Source organism: Chamaea fasciata, unplaced genomic scaffold (assembly GCF_029207755.1).
Source record: "Chamaea fasciata isolate MVZ Bird 193981 ecotype frontalis unplaced genomic scaffold, bChaFas1.0.hap1 SCAF_2, whole genome shotgun sequence".
In the NCBI taxonomy this organism is placed as follows: Eukaryota; Metazoa; Chordata; class Aves; order Passeriformes; family Sylviidae; genus Chamaea; species Chamaea fasciata.
Window position 1 is genome coordinate 98,564,868 of NW_027094087.1, and position 21,511 is coordinate 98,586,378.

General features: G+C 38.8%; 1 protein-coding gene across 4 annotated transcripts in view; it reads left to right on the forward strand.

The window, feature by feature from the left end:
- The window catches only part of GLRA2 (glycine receptor alpha 2), a 129,212-nt gene that overhangs the window by 54,052 nt on the left and 53,649 nt on the right, over positions 1 to 21,511 (forward strand). For 3 of the 4 annotated variants that reach the window (XM_066176852.1, XM_066176850.1, XM_066176849.1), the window contains exon 7: positions 1,782 to 1,996. In XM_066176852.1, coding sequence (XP_066032949.1) covers positions 1,782 to 1,996 — 215 coding nt within the window. The remainder of the gene's footprint in view (positions 1 to 1,781; positions 1,997 to 21,511) is intronic. The other variant, XM_066176851.1, reaches the window with a different exon arrangement.

Genomic DNA, 21,511 nt, shown 5'->3' on the forward strand with positions numbered 1-21,511 from the left:
ATGTGTAGTCTAATTTCTGAGATGAAGCATGTCAAAAGACAATGTTTTCATTGCCGATCTGAATAGTGAACAGACATGGGAAACTGTTTGTTAAGACTCTAAAGTTTTTTTCTTTCATTTGCTGTTTAGGAGTTTATAATGCTGTGTTTTCTAGCTTTAAAGAGAAGAGGAAACTTTGTTAAAATTTTGATTTAGCTGCTTGGAGTTTATTTAATGGGGACAGCATTTAGAGAACAGTTTTCTGGGTTCTTTCTGGGATTAAATATAATCCCTCTCATCTAAAATAGCTTTTTCATCATTTCAGCATAAGAGCTGATCTGGTTGCATCAAACATATTTGTTTTACTCTATGAAATAATACAATGTGAGAGGTTCTGCCTCTGCCAAAAATAATGTCACATTTATGTCTCATGAAAATTGCTGGGTTTAATTTTTTATAAATGCAGCCTTTTCATTTTGGAGCCCAAAATACCAAGGAAGGAGAATTTTGTGATTGGCACCCCCACTACTGTCTTCTCTGTAGTTTGCTCCTTCAGGTTTAGTGTGAAATTAAAATGTGGATAAAACTTATTACTCTGCCTTCTCCTAAACTCATTCCAGTTTAGTGAGTCCAGGCTGTGCCCCAAAAGTCTGGAGAACCTCTGAGAGATGGTTCTACTCATGCCATTGCTGCCACAGATGACACCACACCCCTTCCCAGTCTCCTTCTGTATGGGCAGATTGGCCAGGAACAGCCTCTGCCCAGCTCTCAGCATCTGTCTTTCAAGTCACAGCTCACTCATTTTAGAACTTCTGGGCTGTCAGAGGATATGATTCAGTCTCCACTCCTTTCTTTGTCAAACAGCCTCTGCACTCCCCTTTGTGCTATCTCTTGCACCCACCATTCAGCATTGTAGACCACTAGAAAAATACAGGGACATCACAAAAAGGAGCAAACAATCTAATTTCCCCTGAAAAGGTGAACAAGGAAAAATGCATCTTCGTTCATTTCCGACCAACACAAAAGGGGTCCTTTGAAACCATTAGCATGGTACTTCAGGAATGAGAGGCTTTCCTGTAGTCTGCCTGGAGCGAGAGCCCTCACAGTAGCTAACCCAGAGTAATTCTGAGAGCAGCTACAGCTCAGGACTCTGCATCTCCTGCTGCACAGCTAGTTCCACTGTCAGGCAATCCAAAACCTCTGTCCTCCATGACTGCTGTGCAGCAGCTATCAGTTGTTTGAAGAATCACTCACCTCCCATGAGAGATTGGTTTAGGTTTCCTGGAATCAGACTTTCAGTAAAATTCAAAGTAGACTTTGAGTTGATTCTGCTGTGAGACATAATCCACCAGACAGAGGCTCATTAGCGGAACGAGAAGGAGTGTGAACTACCCGAGGACTGTAAGAGTAGTAGTTCACAATTTGTCTGTTTAAACATGATTGCTTAATCTCATGCCTCTAAAATACCAAAAATGCTGTCCCCTTTTAATACCTAATATTATATTTGACTAAAGTAAAAGCTCATTGAATTTGGAGAAAAGAAACGTTACTTTATATTTTCTGCAGGGGAAACAATTGTGCTGATATTCATTTTCTCAGTTAATATGAAGAACTGGGCACAGTATACTTCAGTGGTCCCATGCTTCCCCCAAGTTAGTATGCAACAAGTGGCTGACAAGTGTTTGTGTATCAGGATCTGCTTGCAGTATTAGGTTAGGAAACAGGCCACAAATTTAACTTATGTTCAGAAAACAAGATACAAATGTGCAAAAAGCATTTATGAAAGTAATTTCATGTTCTAGGAAAGTTTACATGCATTGAAGTCAAGTTTCATTTGGAGCGTCAGATGGGATACTATTTAATCCAGATGTACATTCCTAGCCTGCTGATTGTCATTTTATCCTGGGTTTCTTTCTGGATCAATATGGATGCTGCTCCAGCCAGAGTTGCACTGGGTATCACTACAGTTTTGACAATGACCACGCAAAGCTCAGGATCGAGAGCTTCCCTCCCAAAAGTAAGGAAATAATTTTGTACCATGAGTTTGTTACTAATAAGAAATGTTTGTGCTAGTCTTTTAAATTTCAGAAAGGTTGTGTAAATATGCATCTGATAAGGATATGTGAGAAAGTGGTAACGGTGTGTTTTGGTGGATGGCTGAATGGTGCAGCAGTATGATTTTTCAGTGAGTTTATATTATTTTGACACTTATTTTTGAGTGTTTAGAAGCCAGATTTTCTGAGGTATTTAGATATCTTACTGGACTTCTTTCAGACTGGGGACTTTAAAAACACTGGACTGTTAGACTCTCAAATATCTTGATGTTTCTAGATATGGCACTTAGTCCAATGAATATATAAATGTATCTCCCAAAAATGTAAATATAAAATACATGTATGTAACATACATGCAACTAAAAGATTTCTTTGGAGAAATATTTTAGTGTGGAATTGCTGATGTCTTTGTTTCACAGCAGAATTTGTCCATATTCCACTCATTCAAGTGTCATATGAAGACCTTCATCCTATCTATGCACAAAAATATCCTCTCATTCAAACTTTGTGGTCTTTTTAATCCTGGCCAGATGCTGTAGATGAATTTACAGATTACAGACTGGATTCTCAGTTTAGGCAGGCTGACAGCTCTTTTCAGCATAGGCACGGACCAAATGCTTCTGATAAGAGCACTCCCAGCAGAATTTAATGTGCAAGCTCAGGTTTTATACGATTTTCTGGAAGGGAGATCAGAGGCAGGTAAGTATCCAGTAGTCTGAGTTATGAGATACAGTCCCTGAAGAGTCCTCTTCCAGCAGTTCAGCATCAAAGGGGCTGGGATCATAGTATCAATGAAAAGCACAAATTTTGAGTGTTTGTAGAAATCATGATCCATCCCAAGAGAGCAGGCTGTATATTGTGGTGCTTCACCCTCAGTATCGCGTTTTGTCTCATTCCAAATAGGCAAGTTGTTCAAGTGGAGGGCAACTTCAAAAATATAGGGCAACTCCAAAAAATGCACAGATTGTGTTACTCCTTTGTTAGTAATGAGAAAGTATCAGTTAAAAATCTGGTGAGTACAACATTTAGTTCAGCTTCACTTATTCACTTGGAGATATGCATAATTTTCCGTGGAAACTGAAAGCCTCTCATATATTAACCCAGAATTTCAAATTGAAAATTTATTAAGCATTTGTTCAGACAATTCAGTTGATATTACCAGTGAACATTCTGAAAAGAATGTCTGAAAAAATAATCTTGGCAAGAAGCATACAGGCTCTTTAAATAGTAAATTTGGAGTCGCTGAAGACTTTATCTAGATGGCACAACATGAATCCATTGAAAGATTCCAAGTTTCTTATAAATTATCTGGCTTGAGAAGTACAGATAATACAAGCACTGTGGTGGAGAGTCCCACCCACATTTCCTACTGGGCAAACAAACCCTCACAAAAGGCTCTGCAGTGTTAGTGTGCCCCAAATGCTAATGCTTTAGGTGTTTTCATCATAGGCCTTTGATCCAGCTGAAATGTTTTCCCTTTTGCATTCTGTTGTGTTTGAGTAGAAAAGTATTTGCTGAGTGGAAGAAATTGGAAGATGCAAAATATGTTGACCATGATATGTTGATTATCAGAGAAGTACTTCTCCAGCCTCAGGATTAAATACATTTATCTCATCAGCTATCAGAGAATGGTGGTGCTCTGCCCATATTTCATCTTCTCCTATTCTGCTGTGTTCCTCTGCCAGAAAACAGGCACTAAGAAAAGTATCTCACCAGAAAGCCCAGCACACTTATTTCAGTCAGGCTGCACCTGGCTGTTGCATTTCCTCCATGGAATTCAGCTGAGCTCTATTTTATAGCTTTGATCTCTATATGTTAGTTAAATCCTTATGGGGGCTTTTGAAGGTGTGTCAGTTGACTTAAAAATGTGGCTCTAAGTAAATGCCAGCATTCCAGCCAGCTGACTCCCACCCCAAATGACTCAGGTGCTCGGAGAAACAGGGGCACCATTCAGGTCCATACTGAATCACCAGTACCTGATTCCTTATACACAGAAGCAAGATTTTCTTGCTATTGCTGTTGCAGGCACTTAGCTGTTTTAAAACCCCATCTGTAACTTAATATCAAAATTGTATTTATTAATAAAATCTGTCCAGCTGAAATGCACTTAGAAATAAAATATGAAAAGAATTGAATCAAATCAGTGTCAGAGCTGAAGTCTCAAAATCCCCGTTTAAAAATAATGGTTTTCTAAGCCCTGTCTACATATTGCCAAGAAACAGGAAGTTAGACTGCCAATGACACATCCATTTAAAAGTTGCTCCAAGCATGAATGTCTAACAGAATAAGATATTTCAGGAGGGTTATTTTTGCAAGAATACTGAAAAAAACCAGATGCCACTTTGCTTTGTGAAAGCAGCCTAGGATTGAATACAAGAGCTATAATTTCCCCATCCTTCTTTTTCTCCTTCTTATTAATACAGATTTATGCAATTTAACTTTAATTTACCCAGTTTCATGCCAAGAGTTTCTTCCTATTCTTCTCTATTTTAATAGAGCTTTACCTCAGAAAACAACAAAGTATCAAAACTTGCCAACTTTAAAGGGAATAATTCCTTTACCTAGAGAAAGGCAAAGAAGAATTGTGGGAAGATTCCTTAGGATTTTTTGCCCGTTTCCAGGTTACTATCTAAATGACTAAAGTGTTACTGTTTAGAAGTAATTACCTACATATTGTTCTCAACCCTGGTGTAAGATAACACGACAATATTCTGTTTGCTTCAAATTGCTCTTTTCCATATTAATAACTAACACTCATTTCCATACACAGATTTCATAATAGTAGGTCATGGCCACACAGACATTAGGCACTCAGCTGCTGAAAATTAAACACAAGATTGAGATTGCTGAAAAGAAAGGAAAATGAAAAGAAATTAAAGACTGAAATGAATTCAATCTGAAGCTCATATTTGCTGAATATAAGAGAAGTATCTAGAATGCACTCTTCTAAATGCAATATATTTCTTTGGTAAATTTTGTAGTATTTCTGTGGAATTATTACATTTGGAGTATTTTTTAATTCTACCTAAGACTGTAGGGTGAAGTTCCAATATCAGCAGCATAGTAATAAAGCAGTCAGTTTGCCTTTTTTTCCCTTATTCTTCTGCAAAGTCAATTTCTTCCTTACCAAAAGCAAGAGTAGACTATGAGACAGATTAGATCACAGAAAAACTGCTGTTCTAGGAAAGGTGACCTGCAGTGCCTGTTTCAGAAAGCAGAAAGGTTATCTTCCTCCAAAACTTTAGCATAAACTGAGCAATAGTGCACTGTGAGTCCATAAAATAATGTTTTTCTGTGTAGGGAGTATCTGCAGAGAAATATTCACCATGGAGCCAATCTCTTTTAAAGTGATGAAATTGTTTTGTGTATGTTACAGAAGACTTGTTGAGGGGTCTGTAACCAGAATTGCTCTATTGGTTGTGTTAGGGAGTGGTAAAGAACTCATCCAGAAATCTGGGATGGAATTCCCTACTTCCAGTTTGACTAATCCATCACTGGGATGCCCAGGAATGGTGATCCAAAAGAGCGGGATTCCTATGATCAATTCCTCTTCCCACATGTTCCTAAGTCTTACCCACATCTGACACTCTTATGGCTGAATTCCCTCGTCACATCATCACTTTCCACTTAGAAAATCCATCTGGGTAATGTTTGTGCACCCAGCTGCACCAGTATCTCTTGCTGATCAGCCAGCTGAGCAGAAATCCTGGGCGCCAGCTGGGTGATCACTGTGACCACGCAGCCACAGTGAAATCTCCATGAAACCCTGAGCTTTCTGTGTGAGTGCTGTGCATGAGTCAGGGACATCCCCCGTACCTGGGCTGTGCTGGGTTTTACCTCTGCAGAGAAATTCCAGAGCTCACCAGTTAAGAACCTGATGTGACCTACTGTACATCCATGCAGGGCTCAGCACATGCTTGTCCTCTGGAAGAATCAGGCCCATGGACCCAGAGGCCATCTTCATCCACCAAAGCAGGGACTGAGGATTGTCTGGGCAATAAGGGACATAAGGGACACCCGGACTTCTGTCTTTACTTACAGCCCCAGATGTGGATAAGCTGGGGGAATTCAAGGTCCAGTAGCGCAGAATTGTTAAGTGTTACAAAACAGTTCTTTTCTTCAGGGCTTTGAAGCACCATTTTCTTTCTATTCTTTTTACTTGTAAATGGCTCTCCTGTTGAATCAACAGAATAAAAAGTTTGAAAGGTTTTTCAAAAGCGGCATTTGAAAGAATAATGAGTTCTCTGCTGTGCTAGTTGTGTATTTTTCAGACTGCTCTCTTCTTAAAACACTTACATAAACCAAACCTTAGCAACAACAGTCCAAGAAAATGAGTTACTTTTAATGCCATAAAGCAAAACATTTCAGGATATTTTAAGTCGAGTTATAGCAACTGTATTTTACACAGTTGCATAGCTTTCATATTGTGTTACTTTAATGCACAGTGCTTAATGAATGCATTTTCTGTCCCCAGGGTATAATCTGTGCAAAAAAAAGTCTCATTCAAAGCTCACCAAAACTTCTGGGAGTCCTCTCATTCACTTCATTTTGCTTTAAATCACTACATATATTACCAAATGCAATAAAAGCATAGGTAAAGACACAAAACCAAAGCCAAATAAGTTTATCCCCTTTGGCAGTAAATGACTGTTTTCATGTGTCATCCACTATCCCCCACATATTTGGAGACTTTTACAGATTCTTCAGCTTCTGGCAGGCCAGTCTCCTTTTTTTGAATGCCAGAAGCTATCAAGGAAAGAAGATACAAGAACATGGTACTTTTTTTTTTTTTTTTTTAATTAAGGTTAAAATGGTGCCACAATAAAAGAAAAAAATTAAAAAGAAATAAGGAACAACACGAATAAAAGGGATAGGTGCTATATAAGTGATGATTTTGTTCCGTGTACATTTGTTTTCATAGGAAGTGGAGCATCAAGGTGATTGCTTACTCTTTCATTAGCAAACCACAGAGATGATACATTCTGGTGTGCCATTATGGTAAAAAGGCAATAATGGAGTCACTTGGAATGGAAGAAATTTTTTGACAAATTACTTTTAGTCTAGTCTCAGGATCAAAAGAGGAAATATGGAAGTAATTTGGCAGTCATGAGATTTGTTAATTGGCACTTGGATTATATGGGTGTCTAAACATTTTACACACTGCTTAAGTGATTAAGACGACCCTATTGTTATAAACTGTTTTCAAATTCCTGTTGGAGACCTAATGGTCCTAAAACTTGATACTTTACTGTGTCTGGCCTATATCACATATTTATATATCCTGATAGTGTTACTGTAAACAAACTTCCACTTTTAAAAAATTTGTTCAGGAGCCTTGGGTATTTTATTGATTGTCAGTTTTCTCAAAGAGTGAAAGAGGGTATCCTGTCCAAACTCTTGGAAGTCAGGCTACATTGTCAGGTAGCCATAAGGAGCTACTCTTCAGTCATGTGTCTACATGGAAATGTTTTAAGACCCACTCCTTTTGTTAATTTCCAGCATTATATAACTTTCTTTTCACTTATATAACTTTCTTTTCTGTTCACATTGCAGTTTTAATGTTCAACATATATTCCTTCTTTTACTAAAAGATCTTGACACATACTCTAACACCTTTATTGGGGGGGAGTGGGGTTGACAAAGCTAGGTAAACTAATTTTTGTATTGAGACAATATTTTCAATATCCATTTTATCCATTCAATATTCCATAAAGTATTTGAATCTGGATGTAGAAATCTGTTCTACTCTGTATGACAAAGGAAGTCATATAGACTGAACCTAATTTTCAGCAAAAAAGTTCTGAAAGTAAAAAAACTTTAAAGTAAATGAACGTTTCTTTGCATAGTGTGATTTCTTGAAACAATTAAATGGGTACAAAATGATTGGGACCAAATAGAGACTTTTGTGTGTAATAAACTGTCCTAAAAAATGCTACAAAAAATTATTCCTGACAAGTAGTTTATAAGCACCTACTCATAACTTATGGTTCAGGAAAGGCGTTTTCTGGTTCTGCTCTACAAATTTTCATATTCCATTTCTTTATTCTTACTTCTTCTCCCTTCGATTATGTTTTCTCAATAGTGCTTTTGAGGCAGGATATTAATGTGTGTGTGCTTGAGGGCAGGGGATGGCTTGAATGACAGTGGGAGGTGTGGTACACTCATCAGATGATACCTGGAGTACCAGGGAGAACTTCCCAGCCACTTCAAATATTGATGGCACTGTGGCCATGTTAGTGCCAGCATGAAAATACATCCTCGGTCCCAATTAAAAGGATCTGTGGTACCCAGAAACTTCTCTGCCAATTCCAGCTACAGCAGCTGGTCTCATTAAAGATACTTCCTTTTCTTGCAAATTTTGCACCTTTGAGATCTAGGTAGATACTTACAGAGCTAGCCTGTGCAGTTACAACTTCACTGGGAGCAGAAATCTCGATTAAAATTATGTTGGATGAGCTTTGGCACAGTTATATATGCTGTGACCATGCATCCATAATAGGAAGAATTCTTTTTCTTCCATTCCACAACTGTTTCTAGTTGCATAGAACTGAACTCTTCAATATTCTGCATAGGTAAGAAGACAAAACCCAGCAGAATCTATGCTACTTGTTAGAAAAACAGAATGATGAATTATGTAAAAGTCAAACACAGCACATCAGCCTGATGCTAGAAATTGTCACGTTATTTTGTTTAGTTTGGCTGCAGATACATGGTACCCAGGACAGTCTTTGGGTCTTACAATGTTGTCGGTTCTAGTATTCCTCTCTGTACTCTATTCTGTGCAAAGCTGACTGATGAGATATGATTAGAATGTTGTCTGATTAATACCAATACATTAGGATCTATGGCATAGTCTACTCTATGAAAGTGAAAAATGAATGACTGAGTAAATTGGTCACCTTTTCCACTGTACACATCTAAACTTCAAAGTTTACTTTTCTGTAGAGTGGATGGTGGTATTTACTGTACAACAAAAGCAGTAGTTACTGTCATGTGTGACAGCTAAAAATATGCAATAAGATGTGCCTGAATACCTCTGGGATGTAGTTTGAGTACTCCTGGCACTTCCTCAGCAAGTTTTATAATGCATTCATCTGGGAGGGTTGGCATTCAGCAGAGCCTATTTCAAGCATCAAAGAAGGGTTGAAGTTATTGTGCACACCAGTCTGCTGATTGTTTCATAACCCTGGCACGATACTGGAGCCTTCAGCTTGATTGTCACACCCTTCAGGACTTTCTGGTGGCTTTTAGTGTCTCTCTGAGGAGTGCCTCGTGCTGCTGTCTCACAGACATAAGCACTGCAAACCCACTCTGAAGCAATGACGTGCTCTGTTGTGGCTCATTCGTTTCAAGTAAATGCAAGACTTGACTCTATTAGATCATCTAGAACTATTACTTATGAATATATTCTGTTAATATTTCATTTGAAATAATGTTGATGGGACCCCCTGGAGTCTGTGAAAACCATTTTAATTTGCAGTTTACCTCAAGGCTGCTGGCTTCCAGTCTGAATATCAGTGCTCACTGTGCGTGGCTGGTGAAGCAGCTGGGCCATTGACATCTTACTCCCAAAAGTTATCTTTGAGTGACAATGGAACCATTTGAATTCTGTTACTTGAATGACAGGTCTTTCTTTTCCCTTTGGGAAACATTTTCATGGGTAAAAAAATTTGTTCGTTGATATTGATACCTAAAAGTATTAATTCCTTCCTCTCCTCTCCCTCTTCCCTGCAAGGAAAACAGAGAGAGACAATTTACATTTCATGGATGAATCAAACAAACTTCTGTAGGAGCAGGAACTAAACGACTCAGTGTGTCTTTTTTTTACATAAAATATCTCTATTATGACAAAACTACAACTTTAATTCACCAATAGTGTGGCACAATTGTCTTTGCTGAAGTAAGATCAGCTTTGGAAATTAAACGGTTCTAAACCAGGTATTGGCAAGAAGATGATATAATCTTGGTTTTTAAAGCATGGTCATGCATTCTAGAATGTGTCATTATTCACAAACCCTTGTATTAAAGTTTTAAACCATGATGAAATAATGCCTTTTTCTTATTATTTCCTCTTCCTAGAAGCTTAGAGTTAATTGAGATATCTTGTCTCAAGAGAAGGGAGCATGAGAATAAAAAGCTTTCCTCAGTAGCTTCTATCTGGTGTTAGGCTGCCCTGCCTGTGAGAAAGAGACATATTGTGCTGTCTTCCCTTGTTTTACCAAAGGTTAAGGCTCTGGAGAATGGAGCCAGAGCTTTCAGTATGTCTAGAGAGCAACATAATGACTAAATCACAGCAGAAAATATAAGTTTAAAAAAAAGGAGACCACATAAGAAATGTTGCTCAGTTCAATGATTCATAGAAAAGACAGTACAATTATGTTACCAGTAGTTATTGATAATGACACTGTTATAAGGAGAATATATCAATATTTGTCACTTATTGGAGAAACCCTTTGTGTTTTAAGGTTTTCCACTGAGAAACTAAAAATTGCCTTAAATTACTTCATTGATGTAAATTATGGCATTTTCTGTCTCTTTTCTGCAGAAGGGCATTTTTCTTTGTCTGTGTAATGGCAATTGAAACACTTTCTTGATTGATTGGTAGTAAAAATTTTGTTAATAGTTCTACTTTTTAAATTTATTTGTGGTCAGGAGGCATTGATGTCCATCCATTTTTTAAAGGATGATCAACTTGAAAACATCACTTAATTTCTGAGGGAGCCATATAGATTGGTGACAGACAGCAATGAGTGTACCACCCTCCTGGACCACACCACTCTATGTTTGAGTGTGCTCTGCCCATTAAAAAATGACTTAAAACCACTTTGATTTTTCCATAGAACTGACAAAGAAAATATGAAAAATTAAGAAAGTGAAGTAGCCCAAATGTCAGGACTATAATACAAGCTCTTTAGAGTTAGACACTTTCTTCTCTTTCTAATTCAAACAATAATGATACTTGCTTTTTAAAGGAAGTTGTATTTGTCTGACAGGATCTATTTTATGAGTTTGTTGGCTGCATTTTGCTGTCTCCTGAACCTTCTAGCACAAACAGAATCTGCTCAGAATGAAAACAAAATTCTGTCACTGGGAATGATGTGACTTAAAGCATTCAGATGCTCAGGCTTTACTGCTGCCTTTATTTTTACCAGGGCTCCCCAAAGTCAAGGATGACAAAGTTATGCTATGAGAATAGCACAGATCAACTTATTTATGCATATATCTATGTCTGGATGTGAAAAAACCCACCCCAGCATTGTTTTTATGTATCTCAAAAAGGAAGCAACGTGACTTTTTTTTTTTTTTTTTGTACATTGTTTTCTTTATCTGCCCCATCTAGAGAGGGGGAAGAAAACCACATAATTATTCTCTTAACTGGTTAATTATTCCCTCTGATGTTGGTTCATTTGTCACGTTTCAGTAATGGTGTAGTGTTGATTTTAAGTGGGTGTGGTTACAGATTTTTGGTAAATAAGAAATGAGAAATTTTTTTCCTAACAATTTTCCAGTGCCCTGTTAGGATCAGGATAAGCACTGCATTGCTCATGCTACAAGTGTTGTGTGTGAACGACACAGCTGAAACAGACTGGAACAGTCTTCGTTGACTGGAACAGGAGACAGATGCTTCACAACAAGTTAAAAATGTGTCTACTACACATCCTTGCAGGAAAGACCTGTAGCCTGGCAAATGATTTCAGGGTGAATTGTTTAAAGGTAAAATTCTCTTGGTGAGTGCAGTTATAAGAGTTGATTAGCTCCTTACATTAATGAGGTTTCAGTAAAACCTTTTCCCAAATTGAAAGACATATCTAATTAAAGGCTGTGCATTGCCTGAATACGGGAACTGCACTTCATGGCAGTTCATTTGGCCAGTTTCATTCATAATTTCCATGATTAGACTGACTTCCTCCAGATGTACCTTCCTCCAAGTTAAAACAAGGTGTTTTCAATAGCAGCTGTTGACCACAGTAGAGTTCAAAATCATCTTATCCAGCTCCTCTGTCTGCCATCTGTGAAAGAGACTTTTAAAATACATCCTTGGCACTGCTAGCTGTTGTTTTCATTGTGGTTTTTTTCCAATTTATACTCTTTTGAGATGCTCTATTAAAGAAAAGGCAAGTGAAAATCAGCCTGAAGAGAGAATGAAAGTGAACTTTCAGATATGCCATCTTCAGCTAAAAATGAATTCTGCACTTTACAGCTAAAATCAAATAAATAGTTCTTCCTATCTCCTCTTTGTGTAGTACACGTTGTATTAGATCTGTGCTCCAGCAGTGACAAACACTTAATGTTGGGTCATGAGGAACTGAAGAACTGCTTTTTGTAAAATGCATGCCCCTTTGTTGAAGCTATGAAAAGGATACTTTAGCATAATGTTTTCATTTGTTGGAAAAATTTCCCAAATAATCTCTGTTGACTTCCAGACACCACTGTCTGATTTGCCCGAAACATATTTTTATTATTATTATTAATAATAATAATTATTATTAATTATTATTATTATTATTGATACCTGGAAATCAAATGATAATCAGTCTAAAAATATCTGAAAGGTTTGGCATGAAAATGGAAATGATAAAAAATATTCAACTGACATTATTTAAAACCCCCAAATTTGTGGTTTGTGACTTTTTTTACATTTTCACTTTTTATTCTAATTTAGAAGACATTTCTGAAATGTCAAAAATCTTCAGAGAAGGGAAAAAATCACATCCTACTCAGATATAACATTTACTGAGATACTGGTAGGTATTTTTCAAGCATGAATAATACTAAGAGTTCAGAGAAAAATTGCTCTAATTAAAACCTCACTACACAAGATCAAGCTCGGAAACACAAATATTAAGAAGAGACTAAAATCAAAGTGCCTCACATTGAGCTCCAGCCATGCTCATTGTAGCCAGCATATGAAGCTTCAAGTCACTGGGGCACAGTTTGGCCTGTTTGAATTCTCAGGTGGCTTTGTGACTTGTAGAAATAATTTTCCAACTCCAAAAGGAATAATGTGACTTTCCAGGATAACACTATTTTTTTGCATCCAATTTCTGCTACAGTTGGTGTTCTATAGATACTCTGTATTTGGCTTAAGCTTGTCTTGAAAGTGTACAGCCTTCTTTTGAAAACGGAGTTTGGAATTCTATTTCAATAACTACCCAGGCACACTCTTAAATGGAAGTGGTTTTCAAGGCAGGATTCTCTGGCTTTACCTTCAAGCCAGTGTTCTTTGCCATGCAGTTCTTGTTTAGTCTACAAATGCTGTCCAGACCCAGTGTCTTCTCATTCAGGAAATCCTATGATGAAACCAAGTGACCCTTTGAACATGTTTGTTATTTGTAAACTACAAATTGATCTTCTTTTGTCTCTCACTCATTCAATGTCTTTGTCAGCCTTCAATCTTGTATCTTTCTCACTGTGCCAATGTAATCTTTTAAAATATAGCAACCACAACTACGCTACCGTGGAAACTCTTGATATAGCTTTCTTCTTTCTTCTCCTCCTCCTCTGTTCTGTTTATAGTCTCAGTAGTCACATTCATCTCTTCCCCACAGCTTTCAAGAGCTGATGCTCCATTGCCAGTCCTTTCTGTACCTCTTGAAGTAAAAATGGAAAATTTTGATTAAAATGAGTGGTGACTTAGAAGGAGTATCAGACAGGGTTGTAAAAAATGGTAATTTAAATTCATTTTAGCCACTTAAATAGCAGTAGAGTCTAGGGCAGCTGGGAAAAGTGTGATTGCCTGAGAGCCTCCCAGGTCCCAGCCAGACAAACAAGTGATGGTTTGGGTGTATGGGGAAGGTGAAGTCAGAATTTTTAAGGAGTCTTTGTATCTTCAAATGGGAACAATGTGGATTTGTATGGAACAAATAAATGTATGAGTTTCTTTAATTATAAGACAGAAGAGTTCCACTGACAGCATTAGTCTAAGAGAGAAAAAGCTCTTCATGAGCAAAGTGGATAGGCAATAATTTCAAATACCAATTAAAGTGAATAAGACAAAGTTAAGAATGGTAAAAAATTCAAAATGTATAACTCCTTTTAGATTAGAGGGACTGTACTGATGTACCAAGTCACTTGTTCATCCATGCAAGATAAAAAGGAAAAAGAAAAACCTGTTTGACAGATGGGGCAGGATGAAGAGGGGGAAGAAATATATAACAAGACCTTTAGTAGCTTAAAATCAACTAGTGATGCACATCACTAGTGATGTGCAGGCCACACATCAAACCTTGTGTTCAGTTTTGGGCCCCTCACTACAAGAAAGACATTGAGGTGCTGCAGCATGTCCAGAGAAAGAGCTGGGGAAGGGTCTGATGTGGAACAGCCAAGGGAGCTGAGCCTGTTTAATCTGGAGGAAAGGAGCCTGAGGTGGGACATTATTGCTCTCTACAGCTGCCTGAAAGGAGGCTGCAGCCAGGTGTGTCAGCCTCTTTTCCCAGGGGACAAGTGGCAGTACAAGAGGAAATGACCACAAGGCGCACCAAGGGAGGTTCAGATTAGATATCAGGAAAGATTCTTTTCACAGAAAGGGTTGAAAAGCTTTGGAACAGACTGTCCAGGAAGCTGTCAAGTCACCAACCCTGAAAGTATTAAAAAAACATGTGGATGTGACACTTGTGGATATGTTTTAATAGTGAATGTGGTGGTGGTGCTGCACTGAAAGTTGGACTTGATGATCTTAAAGGTCTTTTCCAGCCTTAACAATTTTATGATTCTATGATTCTAAATATGCACTGAAAATAGTCATGTGCAGCTCTATGTAATTATTAATAGAAGTCTATTTTTCATCTGTGGTTTGTGGAAAGAGTAATTGAGGAATTGAGGAAAGAGTAAAATAGTCCATAATGGAAGAAAACTGTGTTCCATTGGTATTTGCATTTCTGTAGTTGTCCAGAGAAAGCCAGAGAATTTTTTTCTACTTTTACTTGTGATGGCTATTTTATTATATGCATCTGGTTTTAGCAGTAATTTTAAATCAGAAAGTAAACAACTGACTTGTAAACCTGAAGTGAGATTCAGCTGTCAAAACTGAGGTGGCCGGAAGTAATTTTGGACTGCCCTTCTAGCCACCTGAGAGAAGGGGCACCTCCACTGCCAAATTCTTCTGACACTCCCATAGGTATGTGAGGCAGGCTAGGTGACCTCTTGTTTCATGTGTCAACCAGCAATGCCAGGCTGACCAGCCTGAAAGTCAGATATCTGAAGCAGTGTGAGGTAAATCCCATCCCAAAAATGCAATATGAAAAGTACTAGAAAGCACATCATAATACAAAAATACTCAAAACTTTGTATGTTTTTTTTTTTCAGACAAGAGTCTTCTTACCTACATCTACTACTTGTGTGTGATTAAGCTCAAACCTGTTGTATTTAGGAAAAGAAATTAATCTTTTCCTTCTCACTCTTATTCACATGCCATGCCATGGGGATTAGAAGGAATTAATTCTAGATGAGGTGGTATCCAAACTCGTTTCATTTCAGTCTGTTACATGTTTATTAATCTTAAAGACAAATAGGTTACAGGAGGTGACTGTACGACCCTGCTCAGAGACAGTGAGGCTGCCCACAGGGCATAATTCAGTCTCCAGTTCCAGTTTTTCTGGGCAAAGAACTGCAACTGCGCTATCACAAAGACTCAGTTTGACTCTCGGAGCTGTAAATTAGAAAAGAAAATTGAATACATACAAAGTAAAAATAATTCAAACATGTGACTTCACAGTGGATTAAAAAATCAATTCTCAACATAAACTGGCATTCTAGGAGGAAATCAGAGGCTGATATTAGTGGTTTCTTCAATGCATGCATTTCTGGATAAAAATGATTTAAGCATTTGGAGAAGGGATTTTCATCAACCACACTTAGCAAATACTCCCGCTTATAAAATGGTCCCATTTCTACTGACCAGAGCCAATATTGGCTTTCTTACATCATTTAGAGTTATGTGCCAGAGTAATTTTTACATTTATTCATAGATCTGCCATGCATTGAGGACTTACATGATGTTCTATGAGAGCTCTGAGTTGCATTTATTCACATGATGGATTTTCAGGCCTTTGTGGATGTCACTGTGATTCTGCAGGTTTGAGGGAGGGAGAGACAAATGCAAGTCTCTGACTCAGGAGGTATCTTTCCTTCTGTGATCAGTGCTGGTGTCCAATATACAATGTTAGAGCTTCTTGCTCACTGGGGGTCATGTTTTATTTTGCGATTTTTTTGTGTAAATGCACGTAGAGGCCAGTACATGAGCAAGGTTACAAGTGTGTCTCAGAATCTAATATAAAGTATTTAATTGAGTCCTTTGCTCTAGTGTGCCAACAGGCTGCATGGGGAGATTCTACAACCTGACAGAAAATGAAAAGCTGAGCTTTGCTGGTTAAATTTTGCAGTATTTTGTGTGGATCTGTGGATTTTTCATGTGCATGGAGCAAGCATACACCATAAAACCGAGATCTGCTTTTCAGAGTGGAGGATAAATTTTCAGTTTCTTAAAATTACACAAAACCTCTGATTAGTTTACCAACTGGAGAACTTATTTGAGTATATTTAATTTTAATGGAAGATTTTTTTCTTTAATTAAATCAGCATTCAGCAGATAAGTATCTTCTTCAAATGCAAAAATTAGTGGTTCACAAGTAACCCAAGAGAGCAAAGAGCTAAACCCTACTCCAGAAAACATGTGGTAGTTCTTCTTTATTGAACGATTTTTGATTTGTTCCAAATTTGAAAGCTGACACATGTATGTTGTTGCTGTGCTCGTGCTAGTTCCAGTGCTGTTCCATTAAACAGAATCTGCTGTTAATATTTTAACACTGTTGACATAACCATTTTTGTAATTTACCATCTCCCTGTGTTGTCTCTTGGCCACTTCTAAATCTGGGATCCCAAAGCAGCAGGAAGTTTTGCTGATTAAGGAAAACAGATCTGTGAAACCACAGCTAGTTCTCAATATGCTGTGAAAATGTTTGCTTTCATTTTATTTTACTACATAATCTCCAGTGCAAGAGTTTAGCTCTGAAACTAGCAGTGGTCATGTTACACCTTACTTTTCACGTGCAAATATTTAAATTTTCAGGTGTCATTGTTTATACATGAATTTAGTGATGAAGGCAGAATGTTTTGTAATTCAGACTCTCAAAAATGGATTGAAATGCAAGAATTCTGTGAAGAGATTAAACCAGAAGTGAAATTACATTTTATCTAACAAACAAGCACATACTTTGCCAACTGCAGAAAGCATTCCCCTCCTCTGAGAATTTTATCAAGGCTATTGTGCATGTTCAACAATTCTGCTTACTGCTACATCACAAAAAGCCTTTAACTATTTCACCATTGCAACCAATGCCCAGCAATAATAGTAGATAAGAGCACTGCAACTGGGACTTCAGTGTTAGAATAGAACTGAAGGAAAGTAATTTTTCCTGCATGTTTTTTGCTTTTAATTGTCATTTCTGATTCTAGGAACATGGGTGAAAATCTTCAAACTGGTGGTTTCATAGAAAACCAAAGCTGCAATGGGAAAAAAAAGAAAAAGGAAAAAAAAAGTACAAAGCAATTTGTTGTTGCACTGTACATGTCACTTGCAAATATGAACCTGAAGTGAACATATTTATACAAGTGTTTTTGTACAGCCCCACATCATTCCCCCTCCTATCTCTCCTTCTTTCCACATAAGCACACTCCATCCAGAGTTGCCAGGATACTGTGAGAAAGGCTGGTTTTGCAGGGCTTCCAGCTGTTCCAGGTACAGAACTGTGACTGCTTTGGAGAGAGCTTCCTCTCATGTTGTTTCCGAGTTGTGTTGGCAGGCTCAGGAGATGTGTGTGAGAAGCACCCCCACAAGCACTCTCAGGGTGAGGCACATCAATACAGGAGAATACCGGAGCATGTGCTCCTTGAGATTGGCTCCTTCCGTGTCTTTCATGGGATGTGAAGTGTGTGTTTCACGTTTGTCTCAGTTAAGCTTCACTGTCCTGAAGACTGCCTAGCGTTTATGGCTCTTGGAGGAGCAAAAAGAAGGTGATGATATCAACTACTCTTTGCCCTCAGCAGTGCACAGAGGTCCAAGTGATGCCATGGATTCTGCCATGGTGCTGAGCACCACACCTGTCTGGTGGTAAATATCGATTTTGATCTTACTGGGTTGGGTTTTTCTTTTTTCAGCACAATCTTATTTTTTATTTGAAAAACCTGATTTGTCCAATTCAGAAAACTTTCCTAGGGATAGGATACTGTTCTATGATCCAAGAGCAACTAGCAGACTGAAGCACAAAACCAGGAAATAGAAATCTCTGCGTCTGGTTTTACTCCAAGTATTTCCAACACAAAATTTTTATATTCAGAGTATTACACATGCATGCTCACACTTCAAGAAATATGTTCTAGAAATCAGTAAATCCCAGTTTTAGAAACTATAGGAGACAAGCAATTATACAAGAACTACAGACAGATACCATTTAAAAGAGACTAAATTGGTCTATGGGCGAGTCAGCTGTGAATGGGAATGGAAAGATAGCTTTATGTCTTTATATAGCATTTTTATGACTAACACTTGTATGATCCCCTTTTATGTGACCAGGGAAAATAGAACTACGTGCTTCATAAAACTAAAATTTGTACTTTTCGTGAAATGGTCTGGATACTGTTTTACTCTCATCTGGCTTTTGCTGAGGTTACAGGCCACTCTTATCCACATTCTGTGTTGAAACCCTCTGATGTTGTCCTGCCATTTTATACAACAAAGCTCTGTGTGGCCTGATGGACACATGCAGGTAACTGCAGTTGGTAAACACACACATCACTTACACAGACAACAACAGCACAGGCACTGATAAAAGGGATAAGATCATTTTTCAGAGTTTCCTCCCCTTTTTATTTGTCCTAAGATGTGATCCAGAACTGAAATTCAGATGGCTAAATTGTTTTACAAGAATTTCACTTCTCTTTACTTTCACTTATCAAAAGACAAACTGGAGAAAATTCCCAACCAAAACCAGTTTGAACATCTGTTTGCTCAGCTGTCTCCAGTGTGCTGGCAATGCCCCAGCTCAGTGTCCAGCTTAGCTGCACTACTCTAACTTTGGTCACGGTTAAGGGCAGCACAGTAAGAGTCAGTGGGAAACCACATTAAATTCCCAAGTCCTGTGCTTAAGCCTGACTTGCTTTGTGGCCCTCTAAGGTCTATATGAACTCAGGGGACTATGACCGAACAAGTTATGTAAGTGAATCATGTAGATTACGGCCTGCCAGTGTCCCCCTCAGCCTGCCTCATCTGGTCTTGTGGTGATACCATGTGGTCAGCATCAAGCAGAGAGTTTGCTTATAGGTGTCTAAAAGTGTACCATGAGACAAGGACTGATAGTACGATGTTTTTAGGGGCCCCCACACATCATTACTGGCAGCTCAGTCCTTCAAAACTCTAAGCTTTCTATTCTGTTTGAGCACCAGTGTCACCTGTGACCCGACTGTGACAGGGAGCTCATGCCAAAGCCTTGGGAACAGGTCCCAGAGACAGAATGTCTCCCCAGCCCAGTATGTCCTGTAAGCACTGTCAGAGACAGGAGAGACACGGTCATGTGCCAGTGCCAGCAGTGCTTCAGGTACACTAAAGATTTGGAATTAACTTCTTGCACTGCCTAGAGCTAAAGACAGGAAGCTGCTTCTTGAAATGTGTTTCAGTAAAAGTCTGTTGTTATTTGTGTAGTAGAGAAAAACCTTGCCCCTTCCTTCTTCCTTTCTCCTGTCCTGGTCTTTTGGCACTGTTCCTATCTCCTTGAGTAGGCAGTAACTGGGAAGTAAGATGTTCAGCTGGTGCCTGCTTTTCCCTGATTCTGTTAGGACCTGATGACCTGGGCTTGCCCTGGTGGGAGGAGCCCTGAACTTCACTTTGAAAATGAGTGATCAGCTCTGTATGTACCTTATGTTCTGTCCTGGTTTAAGCTGGGATAGAGTTACTTTTCTTCCTAGTAGCTGTTGCAATGCTGTGGTTTGGACTTAGTATGAGAATGATATTGATAACACACTGGTAGTTTAGTTGTTGCTAAACAGTACTTACATTAAGTCCAGGACTTTCTCAGTTTCACACGCTCTGAGAGAGACCAGGTGCAAAACAAACTGGGAGGGAGTATGGCCAGGACACTTGTCCTGAACTAGATAAAGGGATATTTAATCAATGTCATGCCTAGGAAATAAACAGGAGGGAGTGGGCTGGGAGGTGTCACTGTTTGGGCCTGGTTGGATGTCAGTTGGTGTGGGGTGAGCAACTGTACTGTGCATCCTTTCTCTTTCCTGGGTTTTCTTCCTTGCTCTCTTGCCCCTATCCTCCAATTCCTTCATTACTGCTACTACTACTACTACTATTATTATTATTCGTTATAGCAGTAGTGTTACTTTACTTTATTTCCATTATTAAACTGTTCTTAGCTCAGTTCATAGGTTTTACCTCCTTCTGATTCTCCTCCATACCACAGCAGGGAGTAGGGAGTGAGTGAGCAGCTGCATGGTACTTAGTTACTGGTTGGGTTAACACATCTGTACTAGGCTCTGCATCACAGAATGTTACTTGTGAACTCCAAACCCATTCAAGTTGACACAAGCTGACATACAGCAAGGGAGCTGCCCTCTGCTCTGCTCTGCTCTGACCAACCTGCTATTGCATGTCCACTGGAAAAAAAAAAAAAAAAAAAGATATTGTTGCTACTAGCACCCTACCACACCCTAAGGTTACCAAGACACCCTGTCCTGCAGAGAACACCTGGTGGCATCCCTGATTCTGAAGCAATTGGTTTATAAACTCCTCTGTGGTACTCTTTCCTTGGTGAAGTGTGGGTTAATCCTGCCAGTGAGATGCAGGCTCCTGAGGGCTGTTTGGGGACTCCCTGGCAGACATCTCTTGGCATGCTCTGGGTCTGTGTGGAGGCAGGAGAAGAGGTTTGGAGCACTCCCTGCTGTCTCCTGTGTGCTGGGACTCAGTCCTGCTTGAAAGAACCCAAAACCAGGCTGAGGTCCCTTGTGCCCACTTCTGAGGAAGCCAAAGAGGGCCTATATGGAAAAGTTTGCTGGTAGATAAAGTGACACAGTTCTCTGGAGACATTAATTCATTTCACTGTGGGTGTGTGCAAATGTGCTCTGCAGTTGGTGACCATATCTGTATGTTCACAGACATGGTTTAATTAATCCTCTTATGGACAGAACCTACCATGGCATTAAGAGAGCAAATATTTTTAGCCTGCATAAGGAGTCAGTCCTGCCCACTCACATTAAATCCTTTAGAAGGCAACTTATCTACTGCACATTAGCTAGGATGACACAAGGAAGTGTGGTTTAGATTATAGTAATTAAAACTTCTTGGGCAAAGGAAGTCTTGTGCAAAGGGACAAGAATAATTGGTGACTTCACCTTTTAGAGAAAAAGTACAACTATTTTGCAATGTGCCAGTCCCCCTCCCTGCCCTCAGGGCAGAGGTCCTACTGCTTTTGATTGTGACT